Source organism: Lutra lutra, chromosome 3 (assembly GCF_902655055.1).
Source record: "Lutra lutra chromosome 3, mLutLut1.2, whole genome shotgun sequence".
Lineage (NCBI taxonomy): Eukaryota > Metazoa > Chordata > Mammalia > Carnivora > Mustelidae > Lutra > Lutra lutra.
Window position 1 is genome coordinate 79,071,639 of NC_062280.1, and position 13,031 is coordinate 79,084,669.

The 13,031-nt window shown below is 35.3% G+C and overlaps 1 protein-coding gene across 1 annotated transcript in view; it reads right to left on the minus strand.

Annotated features, from left to right (window-relative positions):
- FRZB (frizzled related protein) overlaps positions 1-13,031 on the minus strand; it is a 33,886-nt gene that overhangs the window by 12,415 nt on the left and 8,440 nt on the right. Inside the window, exon 2 of the mRNA XM_047722520.1 lies at positions 12,469-12,516. Coding sequence (XP_047578476.1) covers positions 12,469-12,516 — 48 coding nt within the window. The remainder of the gene's footprint in view (positions 1-12,468; positions 12,517-13,031) is intronic.

Below are 13,031 nucleotides of genomic sequence, written 5' to 3' on the forward strand. Positions count from 1 at the left end.
CTCAAATATGGAAAGACTTCCTTTCACTTATTTATGCTAACTCAAACCAAACATATTCATATGAGAGCATATTCATGAAAAATATATCTTAAATCAATTCTTCATCCTCTAACGTGCTTTCACTCACATCTACATATATATCCCCCAAAGCCCAAGAACTGGGAAACTGCAAAGAATCATGGAGGGATATAGTACATGCATTATTCATTATGTTTTTGTCCCTGACACCCTAAATCAGATTGCAACAGCCTCCTTTTTTTCCCCTTCTTTTAGTATAAATAGTTAATTTCTCAGACTTTTTATGGAGCCAGAAATATTATCATCATTTCTACTTTAATTTGCTAATAATTTTGCTAGCAGTCTTCCTCTCCCAGCTTCCCAACTGCACAAGGTTTTTAAATTTTGCTTTCCACAGTGGCAAAATAAAATCTATTATTTACTGAGCTTTGCACAGAAACCATTAGATATTGATTCGCTTGCATTCCACTGTTGGGAAGAAAAGGTTGTAAAGGAACTGTCTTGGCATTTTTCTTTAAGAAAAAAAAATACATGAATAAGTTAAAGGAGCAGGCTGCACAAAATTAAGTGACAAAGAATTCTTCAAATGTGGGGAAGGTTTTATATGAACAATTCATTCTCCTCAACATCTAGGATGGAATGTAACATCCTGACTTGCAGAATAACATGGCATTCTACATCCCACGAGCACCCATGGACCTCCACCTCTGGCAGGTCTCCCTCATGTTTTTGCTTGGTTCTCTCAGGCACTCTCCTAGAATCAATGATCTCCTACTTCTTTGCTAATGAAATTGAAGACTGCTCATCATCCTCAAACAAATAGGAGTTTATCACCATCATACAAACATTAGTTTGCAAAATTAACATGGCTGAGCTCCACAGAATCTGGTCTGCAACTCAGAGGAGATGCCCCCCAGTGCACTGTCTCAACAATGAGGTTTCTTTTAAACATAATTCAGAGAGGAAAGCCATCCTTCTTTATTTGAACTTTTGTTCATAAAAATGGGTCCATTTATTGATAATAGTATTTTTAAAGAGTCATATGGTTTCATAAGATCTAAAGATTATAAGTATCATATAAAACTATGAAATCAGTGGACCTTCACTACTTAGTATAATCTATTTATGTTCATACGTAAGGATGATACAACTTTCTAACCTTGACCTTTGCTTGAAATCGACTAATGCTGGGTCCAATCCAGAGCTAAAAGACTATAACTGACTTCCTTTGCCAGATTCTAAAGCCCCTATAGTTTTTCAGGTACCATGACTTTGGAATACTACTGTCTATGAGTTAGTATTTTTCTGCTTTTTCTAGGAGAAGACATCTTAGAGCTGTGTGCAGAATCTATTGTCAAAAAATACATGGGGATTAAAGAAAATATGATTCTCTTTGTTTTACAATTTCCACTGTAATTCTTTCAAGATTAGAATTTCAGCAATTTTAATTTGTACCAAATGTATTATATGTTTTATATCTTGACATTTGGCCTTAGAAGCCCACTTGACTTCTTCCCTCCATTTTAAAAAACAGGAGCACACCACAACTTTTAAAACAGACAGAAAAAAATAAATTTTTACAATTTGAATATCTATATTCTTAACTACGACTTCTTTACTGAGATCCAGGTCTATATTTGTAACCACCTATAAGAGGTGTTGGTAAGTATGCCCTTAGGTAATTTCAGACATACCCTTCATAGAATTATTGGGAGAATTAAATGAGGAAATACACATAAAATACTTATGGTACCTGGTATGCCTGCCCCATAAATGTCAGATTTAATCAAGATTCACTGGGATTTTTAATCCATTCTATATAAAGACCATCTAATAATAAGAGAAGCACTATTTATCTTAGGTTCCTTGCCACCTACAGAACTTTGGTGTCCAAAATTAAGCAATCAGGCGTTTCAACAGTACCAGATTCTGCTATTTTGACTCGGGTGGACCGAAGTCCTTTGGATTGTCATGTACATATTCAAATGGGAAGGATCAAACTTAGCAAGCCAAAATGATCACATATGTGACCATTCTAATAATTATTACAATGCAAGAGAATATGACAAAATGATTAAGGGCATGTGGGTTTGAATCCCAACTCCATTCCTTCCCAGTTATGTGACCTTGGGCCAGTTACCTTTGGCAAAACTTATTTCTAAACTAATACTGTCTACCTCATAGGGTTATTGTTAAGAATTTAAAGAGTAATTCACTTGAGGAATTTGGCACAAAGCCTATTACTTAGTAAATCACTCACTGAATGTTAGCTCTTAGCAGTAGTGGTAATATATAAACAAACCAAAAAGAGCTGAAGATATTTTATGCAAATTTAAGAGCAGTTGGTGAAACAGAAGAGACAATTTTCTAAAGAAAAATCATTTGCAAGTTGATTTTAAAATTAAAGTCAAAAGTTTATACTTAAAAGTGTTAAGTTTAAAGATAAAAATTTACTAATTTTTTTCCTAGAGGTAGAAACTTTTATATGTATTACATTTAGTTGGGGGTGGATAACTAGATTAAAAAAACAGAATTGAGAAATCATATTGGTATTGTGCTCCACAAAGGTACACTACTATGCTTTTCCTCACAATGGGGTGAGTGACTGGGCCCAAGGAAATTCTGAGGGGTGATGGAAATGTTCTTTATTTTGATCTGGGTGATAGCTACATAGGTGTATACATTTGCCAAAATTCATTGTGCCATACACTCAATTATGCATTTTACTGTAGGTGAATTATACGTTGATAAAGTACCAATAACATAAAAATTCATGAGACATTCCTTTCATTTTTCCATAAACTGAAGTGTGCCATGACTTAGCAGCTGTTCATTACATGTTAAAATAATATTTATTTCCCAATCATAAGCATAAGGCAAAGAATCTGTTGGATTTTATTTTGGATAAGAGCAGTATGTGGAAAATGCAATGCAGCTGATGGTGAACGGAGGTAATATAATATGGCTTTAAAAAGCAAAAATAACATTTGCTCAGTTTAGCTTAAAAAACAAACCTCAAATATTGTAATAAAGGTCTCTATTCATAGTAATTTGTACTTTGTAAAAGGGAACTGTTTAAGATTGAGAGGACTAGGGGCACCTGGGTGGCTCAGTGGGTTAAGCCTCTGCCTTCCGCTCAGGTCATGATCTCAGGGTCCTGGGATCGAGCCCCGCATCGGGCTCTGCTTAGCGGTGAGCCTGTTTCCTCCTCTCTCTGCCTGCCTCTCTGCCTACTTGTGATCTCTCTCTCTGTCAAATAAATAAATAAAATCTTTAAAAAAAAAAAAAAGATTGAGAGGACTAACACTGTATTAATAAGAAAAGGAAATTTAGTTTATTCCTTTAGGATTTAGGTCTTTGGAAATTTTTAAATAAACTGTCCTTCACAACATTTCTGGATCCAAGGGTCATTCAGGATATACAAAATATAGATAGTCAATGAGATTTGCCTATTTTCTCTTGTGAGATCTGAAGTGTTATGTTCAACAATATATTCTAAAGTAGTCAATTAACAAAAACATAAAGTGGGCTTCACAGTCTTTTAGAACATCATGTATCAGGGCTCCTAGGTGACTCAGTTAAATGTCTACCTTCGGCTCAAGTCATGATCTCAAGGTCCTGGGAGGGAACCTTGTGTCTGGGTTCCCTGCTCAGTGGAGAGCCTGACTCTCCTTCATACCTCTACCTGCCCACTCCCCCAACGTGTGCTCTCTCACACGTTCACTCTCTCTTTCAAATAAATAAATAAAATCTTTTTTTAAAAATCAGATATCTCTCTAGCCCTCTCAAGTACACACAAAAGAGGACAGAAAATGGAGGTGCAGTCACTGCTCACTCCCTCGCCCCATGCCCAGGGAATACAGAATGCCTGGCACAAGGAGGCGGCCATTACATTTCTAATGAACAGTAGGGGGGATGGACCAATAAGCTGAATATGAAGTTTCCATACTGGGGACCTGAGAAAACAATGGTGCTACATACCAAAAAAGAAAGTTGCAAAGAAGAAATCTGTAATACAAAGATAGCTTTAATTCTTAACTAGGTTGTATTTGAAGTACAACTAGGTGACTGGGTAGAAGTGTTTACTGAAGGAGAAATGTGGTGCTCTACCCTTGACAGTGATAAGACCTGGAGTCATGAGAGTGATAACTAAGCCCATGTAGCTGGATGCAATCCAATGGGAAGAAACGATTGTAAGGAGAGAGGAGCAGAGGCCAAGCACAGAGCCTTGGAGGATGCCCACAGCTGGGGGACAGGAGAAGTGCAAGCATGATTTGGGTAACAGCTTGAGAAGAATGCTTAGGAATAAAAAATGAGTCAAAATTGTCAAATACTGCAAAGTAATTTAAAAAAAAAAAGGAATGCATATACTTGTAAGCTATTGTAAAATTTTAAGTATACTACTTTTTACTTATCCTAATTTTTTCCAATAAAGGGCAGAAGTTGCCCCCAAGTTAATTCAGCTGCTATAGTCAATAAGCATTGGCACCAAAGAAAAAAATTAAATTCCTTCCCCAAATTAGGAGGAAGTCAAAGGGGAGGAAAGAAGTTTAGAGAAGGAGAAAGAGAATGAATCGATACTACCCAAGCCTAGGCCATCCCCAAAAGGGGGATGCTCCTCAGCCCGCAGAAGAGTTTCTCGGAAGCACCTCTAAAATAGAGGCAGGAAGATGTTAGTGAAACATTTTAGAGCACCCAACTTACGCTGGGGATTCTGCTAATGTTGCCCTGATTTGAAAATATACCTGATGAAACCTCAGAGGTCAATACAGTGTGATTTTATATTTGGCAACAAAGCAGAAAAGTAATTTGATTATGCTTCTGTGATTATTTAGTGTCAGAATTGACCAGCTATATCTCCTCCCTGGAAAAAAATTGTGGTTTTCAAATACAAAAATTCATAAATTGGTCACCATCCCAAAGTAGAAAGCTGAGAGAGTTCTTTTAATAAAAAATAGGTATTTTCGTTGCACCATTCGAATACCTGCCTTCATTTTCTGTGTTGACTTGACAGACCAAATGATTCAGTGGAATAAAACTAAAATTGTTGGGCGCCTGGGTGGCTCAGTGGGTTGAGCCACTGCCTTCGGCTCAGGTCATGATCTCAGGGTCCTGGGATCGAGTCCCGCATCGGGCTCTCTGCTCGGCAGTGAGCCTGCTTCCCTCTCTCTCTCTCTCACTCTATCTGCCTGCCTCTCCGTCTACCTGTGATCTCTGTCAAATAAATAAATAAAATCTTTAAAAAAAAAAAAAAGAACTAAAATTGGTTTTCCCCAAATTCCACATTATGGAAACTAGAGGTGATGTACTCTTTATTAGGGCAGTGGGTTTACAATAATAAAACACACTCACAAATTGGAAGCTGTTCAGACTAAGTCATTATCTCAAAAAGAAAGAAAGAAGGAAAGGAATGAAGGAAAGGAGAAAAGGGAGAAAAGAACTGTTAAACTTTCAGGCAAAGGATAAATTAACTGGAGTGAAAGAATTTCTTTTCCAAATTCCAGGCCAAACAACTTGACACTTTTGAAAATGGGGTTATGTGGGTTACAATGTTTTTGTACCTTCCTCATTCCCTATTTTATCAACCCGGCTGCTCCATTTTTCCAAAGCATAAAATTTTGAGTGTGAATAGTTTCTACTTTCTTTACAGAACATGTGAATATGTCAGTGCACAAGCTGAATGAGCTTGGTTTTGCCTGTTCGTTGGTTGGTTTTCATCGTTCCCATTATACCAGGGAACAAAAAAACATTTGGAAAAGGGGAGCAGTAAACACTAAACCCAGGAAAGGACATTCATTCCAAGTAGTTTTACACATTGAACTGTTTGTGTAAATTATTTATAGTATTGTTGATGCCATCTTCTTTCACTGACACACTGAAATACTATATTATTCTAACCATAACTTCTGGACAGTTTGATAGCCCATGCCTGCACTTGACCAAAATGTTGACTTATCAATTGTACTATATAATTGTGGTTTGTTTTGTTCAAATATAAAGTTGGAGTGGTCATTAAAATAGAACCATGGCTGGACACCCATAATTTCCAGCTGATTTTATGATACTGCATGAACATTCTCAATTGCATCAAGAAGGTAATGAAATAATTCTAAACAAGTCATTTTCATTCACTTATGTTTTTCACAATATAAATGTTTGTTGTGCACCTTTGGTAGACATTGCCTCTGGTCAAACTCTTGTCACTCTGACAAGAATCAGTGGAAATCAACAGTGAATACTGTTTCAGTCTAATGAAAATTGATGTCTCAAACTTATTTACAATTTAATAAAATAAATATTCTACTTCCACGTACAAGACACTTTACAAGACAGAGGCACCTGTGTTGCTCAGTCAGTTAAGCATCTGACTCTTGATTTTGGCTCAGGACATGATCTCCGGTTGTTTCGAAGGAATGATTCTTACAGAGAATGAGCAGGTAAGTGAACAATTAAAGTGATTCTTTTGGTATTAATAGTCTGGTTTGTTTTAGCATTAATAGTTTAAAGATATGGGATTCTCAGTAGGAAAAAATGGTATTTTCCCTCTAAGTTTCTGTTTTCCCTTGAATTTGGAGAGAAGTTTGGAGTTAATGGTATTTAACAAAGTTAGGAGGAAAGTTGAAATTCAAAGTTGATTGTTGATTGGTCACTACAAATAAAACCAGACTGATTACTTTCTACTGGGAACTCTTGTTCTCACTCTCAGATCTTCCCTTAAGCCCTCCCACCACCAGCATCTTCCACAGCCGAGAAAGAACACTATTCTATATGACCTACTTCCTCCTGTTTTTCCTTCATTAAATATTTTTATCATGACAGGGCTTCAACACATTGAAAGACCATTAAATCTGGGGAGGTTTTTTGTGTGTGTGTGTGTGGTGGGGTGGGGGGTAAAAGTATAATCATTTTTTGTTTTTACTTTGAATGGCAGGTGTTGAGAACTCAAGGAGCTGTAAAGAAGGATAGGATGTGCTCAAGGAAGCTTGTCTAGTACAAAAGGAAAGGATATGTGGACTGTGGAGGCTAAATCAGAAATGAAAGCAAATGTAGAAAAGAAGTTCCCACTAATCTCAAGGCCATGGAGGGGAATGACCCCTCTCTCTCCTGTTCTCTTCCTCTCAATATAAATAAATCTGGAAAAAAAAAAAAAAAAGACACCTGAAAGGCAGGATACACAGACCCAAATCAATGCAAATTCCTAGAGGAAAGTGAAATAGAAAAGGTATATAGTAACTAACTGCTGTGATAATGTTCTTGTAAACGCAAATACAGCACTAATCATAGAAATAAAAACTAGAAACAACCCAAATATCCAAGAACATTAAAATAATGTGTGGTATATTCATATAATAAAATACTATACAACAATGAAAATCCAGAAATACTACCATATACAGCATAATAAAGAGCAAAGGAAGCCACATACGCACACATGTCTCTCAAAAAAATTGCAATATGTATATATATACACACATATATGTTAATCATAAAAGATCAAAGTTGGGGAAAATTAATATATGCTATTAGAATTTCTGCTAGTAGTTATCTTTGGAAAGCAGAGTGGAAGGAGCGATTTGGAAAAGACACAAGGAGGTTTCTGAGGTGCTAGTAGTGGTATATAGCTTGATCTGTGTGGTCATTACACAAGAGTGTTTACTTTGTGACAAGTCACTGAACTGCATGCTTATGATTTGTGGGAGTTTTTTGCACATACAAATCAAGTATTTGATTTGAAAGCTTGTTTTATGGTAAGATGGAGTAACTAACCTCCACCCTGTCTCTCCCCTGAACACAGTTACAGAATCCATGAAGCAACTACTTAAGGACTCCAAGAAGTAAATAGTAGCAGGAAGATTGGGGGAGAAGACAAATACTATCAAACTGGTAGTAGGCTCATCAATTTTTCCCCTTTGGTATCCTCCAGCCTAATTTCAACACAGCCCCATTGCTTGTAAGTGGCATGATACAATCAGAGTCCTTCAGGAAAAGCCCCTTAGTTCTGACTCAAAAAATAGGAAAAGGGCCTTCTAACACTCCATTCTCTTATACCCCATCCATCAAGCAATCCTGGGGCAGTGCTAACAATAGCTGCACCAAGGGAGGCCCTCAGGAGTCTAAACTGCTGATGTTGGAGAACCTTCCTTTCTGATTAGACATGTCGTGTCAAGAGACTAGGGCAAAATCTCATCACTTTGTGGGAGCACACCATCTGGCCTCAGATGCAGAGTCAGTCACAGGAAATACATCAGAGAGTGGGATAAATAAATCTCCAGCTTTCTGGCCAAAAGACCAAAAAGAAGAGCCCCCAATGAACTGAAAAGTACTGAGAAGACCACAGAGAGGGAGGAGATGTGGAAAAAATTCCATAAAATTGTTTATTTACTGGTAGGTTCACCTCTGGGTATATATAAATCTGACACTAAACAGTATACTACAGACTTTGAAAACTAAACTATGGGATAGATCATTGTCTTGATCTCACACTGACCACTGGGTAGGATACATATGGAGTGGACCTGAAAGGCATTGCAAAGATTGACAATGGAACTGATACTGAAAGCACAACCTACAGAAGACAATTCAGAATTTGCTGCTTTAATGCAGCAAGACTGATTCCTCCTAAAATAAAAATATCAACATTCTTCATAGAACTTTAAATAAGACCCCAGTTCTTAGAACATAATAATCAAAATGACCAGAATGCAATAAATTACTCTGCATATGAAGAATCAGAAAAATCTCAATATGTACAGGGAAAAAATCAGATGACACAAATGTTAAAGTTATCCAACAATAATTTCAAGGCAGTTTTTATAAAAATTCCCCCAAAAGCAATAGTGGACACCCTTGAAATGAATGGAAAGATAGAAAGTCTCAAGAAAGAAATCTAACATACAATGAAGAACCAGTTGGAAATTTTGAATGTTGAAAATTGCATTAACTGAAATAAAAAATTTACTGGATGGGCTCCATCGCAGAACAGACATGATCAAGGAAAAATTCAATGAACGTGAAGAAAGATTAAAAGAAATTATCTAATCTGAAGTAACAGAAAAGTTCGGGAGGGGAATGAACAGAACCTCTGGGACCTGTAGGACAATAACATAAGCTCTAACATTCACATCGTCATAGACTTGGAAGTAGAAAAGAATGTGCTGTAAAAATAAATATTTGAAGAAATGGTTGCCGAAAGCCTCCTAAATTTGACAAATGCAAAAACTTATAGACTCAAGAAAATCAATTAATCCTAAAACAGGATAAATCTAAAGAAATCAAATGTCCAGACAGAGCATAATCCAACTACTAAAAACTAAAGACTGAAGAATTCTTGAAAGCAACCAGAGAAAATTGATGCATTATATATAAGGGAACAATGATTTGAATGACTACCAATTTTCCATGAGAAACATAGAGGACAGAAGTAAGTGGAATAACTTTTTTAAGCACTGAATGAACTACCAACCCAGAATTCTATACAGTGAAAATGTCCTTCAGGAAAAGGTGAAAGGTAGATATTTTCAGATAAAGGAAAATGAAGAGAATTTATTGCCACCAAAACTGCCCTAGAAGAAGTGTAGAAGGATGCTCTTCAGGCAGAAGAAATACAAGAAATAGGGGGGGAAAACAATAGAAATTAAAAATATCTGTGTAAAGATAGTAAGCTATTCTCCTATTGAGTTGGTTAAAACATTTTTAATGTCAGGGTTCCTGGGTGGCTCAATTGGTTAACCATCTCCAACTCTTGGTTTCAGGTCAGGTCATGATCTCAGGGTCATAAGATCAAGCCCCCCATCAGGCTCCATGCTCAGCACAGAGTCTGCTTGAGATTCTGTCTCTCACTCTCCCTCTGGCCCTCCTCTTTCAAAGATAAATAAATCTTTAAAAGAAGCATTTTTAATGCCTGAAAGAAAAAAAATACAAGTATACATATTCTCATTATATATATATATATATATATATATATATATATATATATATATATCTTGTGATATATCTATATGTTGTATAAATGTATGTGTGAGAGAGAGAGAGAGAGAGAGAGAGAGACTTTCACATAATCCAAAATAAATTAGGAAATAGAAAACAGGAATGAAAAAGAGAAGGGACAAACAGAAAACAAATAATAAAATGGTATATCTAAGTACAAACATATCAGTAATGACATTAGATGTAAATGGTCTCAACACATCAATAAAAAAACAAAGGTTGGTAAAATGGACAAAAGATACCAATACCAACAAAAAAATGACCCAATTATACCAGGTCTACAAGAAATTTATTTAAAACATAGTAATATAAGTATGTTAAAAGTAAAAGGATAAAGATTACCTTGCAAATACTAATTGAAAGAAAGCTGAAGTTAATTAATATAACTATTTATAATAAAGTATAAAAAATTATTATAAATTAATTACTATTAATATTAATAATTAAAGAAAATAGACCTTAGAGCAGAGAAAATTACCAGAGATAAAGAGGGACATTACATGATGAAGGGTCAATTCCCCAATTAGACATAAAAATACTAACTGTGGAGGCACCAAATAACAGTTTCAGAATACATGAAACAAACCTGACAGCCTTGAAAAGAGAAATAGTAAAGACTACAATATTAATATTTGAAGACTTAAATTAAATATTAAATATTATTATTAATATTTGAAGTCTTAAATATTAATCTCAAAGTAATCAATAGGTCTAGTACACAGAAAATGGGAAAGAATATAAAAGTACTAAACAACAGTATTAACTAAACTAATTGACATTTAAAAAACATTCCACCTGGGATGCCTGGGTGGCTCAGTCAGTTAAGCATCTGCCTTTGGCTCAGGTCATGATCCCAGGGTCCCGTGATCAAGCCCCACATTGGGCTCCTTGCTCAGCAGTGAGCCTGCTTCTCTCTCTCCTCCCTGTTTGGGCTGTCTCACTATCTCTGTCTCTGTCTCTCTCTTTCTCTCCCCCAAATAAATAAATAAATAAATAAATAAAAGAACATTCTACCCAACAACTGCAGAATATATATATTTTCTCACCAAGTGCAAATAAAACATTCCCCAAGATAAATCATATCTTGGGCCATATCCTGGGCCATAGAATAACCCTTAACAAATTTAAAAGAATCAAGATTATTCAAAGTATGTTCTCTAGTCATAGGGGAATTAGAATAAAATATAACAACTTAAAGTAAAGAGAAAAATCTCCAAATAGCAAATTTAACAGCATAATCCTAAGTAATTCATGAGTCAAAGAGGTAGTCTCAGGGGAAATTATAAAATATTTTACACTGAAGAAAAATTAAAATAAAACCTATCGAACTCTGTAAAAAGCAAATAAAGCCATCCTTAGATGGATACTTATAGCATTAAATTACTATACTAGAAAAGAAGAAAAGTCTCAAATCATAATTTAATCTTCTACCTTAAGGGGGAAAAAAAAAGACAGCAAAATTAAATCCTACACAAGCAGAGGAAAGAAATACTGAGTGGAAATCAATAAAATTGAAAAGAGGAACAATGGAGAAAATCAAAGGAACAAAAAGATTGTTCTTTATATCCAGAATACAGCACTACGTTAATAGGTGTGAGCTACCACTCCACACCTATTAAAATAGCTAGGATTAAGAAAATAAAAACCTGAAAATATCACAGGCCAAAAAGGATACACAGCAACTGGAACTCTTACACATCGCTACTGTAAAATTGAATAACCATTTTGGAAACAGTTTGGCTGTTTTTTACAAAGTTAAACACATTACCATATAATCCCAGTAATTCTATTCCTAGATATCTGCCCTAAAGATATGAAGACTTATGTTTATACAAAAACCTTTACACAAATGTTTATAGTAGGTCTACCCATGACTGACAAAAACTAGAACCAGCCTGACAATCCTTCAAGACATGAATGGCCAAATAAATACTAATGGACTCAAGGCATAAAATACTTGGCAATTAAAACATCGATATTGCTACATGCACCAACAACTTGAATAAAGCTCAAAGGCATTGTGATAAGTAAAATAAACCAAACTCAAAAGGTTACATACTCTACCATTCCATTTATAAGATCATCTCAAAAACACAAAGCTAGAGAAGGGAATAGATCAGCGATGACCAGTGGTTAAGGGTGAGAGGAGCTTGCCATTATGAAGAGATAGCCTGAGGAAGTTTCTTTTGAGGAGATACAACTGTTCTGTATCTTTATCGTGGTAGTGGTTACACAAGTCTATCCATGCATTAAAATCCGCAGAACTCATAAAATCCACGCAATTTTTAATGACCAAGAGAAAAAGTCAATTTTATTATATGCTAACTTTTAAAATAAAATTAAAATGTTTAACTTTACTTTCAAAACACAGGACACAAATGTACCCATATAAGAGTTGAGTATCTAGGTTACAAAGACTAATTTGAACACAAATGAAAACTGGAAAGATAGTGATATACTCACCACTGCTGGCTCCTCTACAGTTTCCATTACTAGAATCCATAGGAAAATCTGAAAGGTGATAGAATAAAGAAAGAATTATAATTTATTCATTATTATTTTAAAATTTCCCATATAAAAATCTAATTCGGTCATAAATTTAATTTGAGTAAGAACCCAGGAATCTCAAGGAAGTGGATTCTTATTAGTGCCATGACCTTCACACTCTATTACTTAGAGATCAAATAAAGACAAGATCTATTCTTTTGTGTGATTGAGAGATGATACACTTTCTTGAATCCTCAACTGTGCCCAAAATTTCAGGATTTAATAAGTTTTTGAGTCTCACGAAATTTCTGACCCAATAAAATCCACATACATATTAAGCATTCATGCAACACTTGTGTTTTAACTAACAGAAGTCAATACATCTCTTCAATAAATAGACGTATCACACGTGACTAGCATATATTTAAATTTTTAATGCATCAGGAAAACATTCAGACCACATTCTCATGCCCTTTGTTACCTATAAACTAAACAGTTCTTTAGCAGAAAGCAAGCATACCAGGCAAGGACCACTCAAG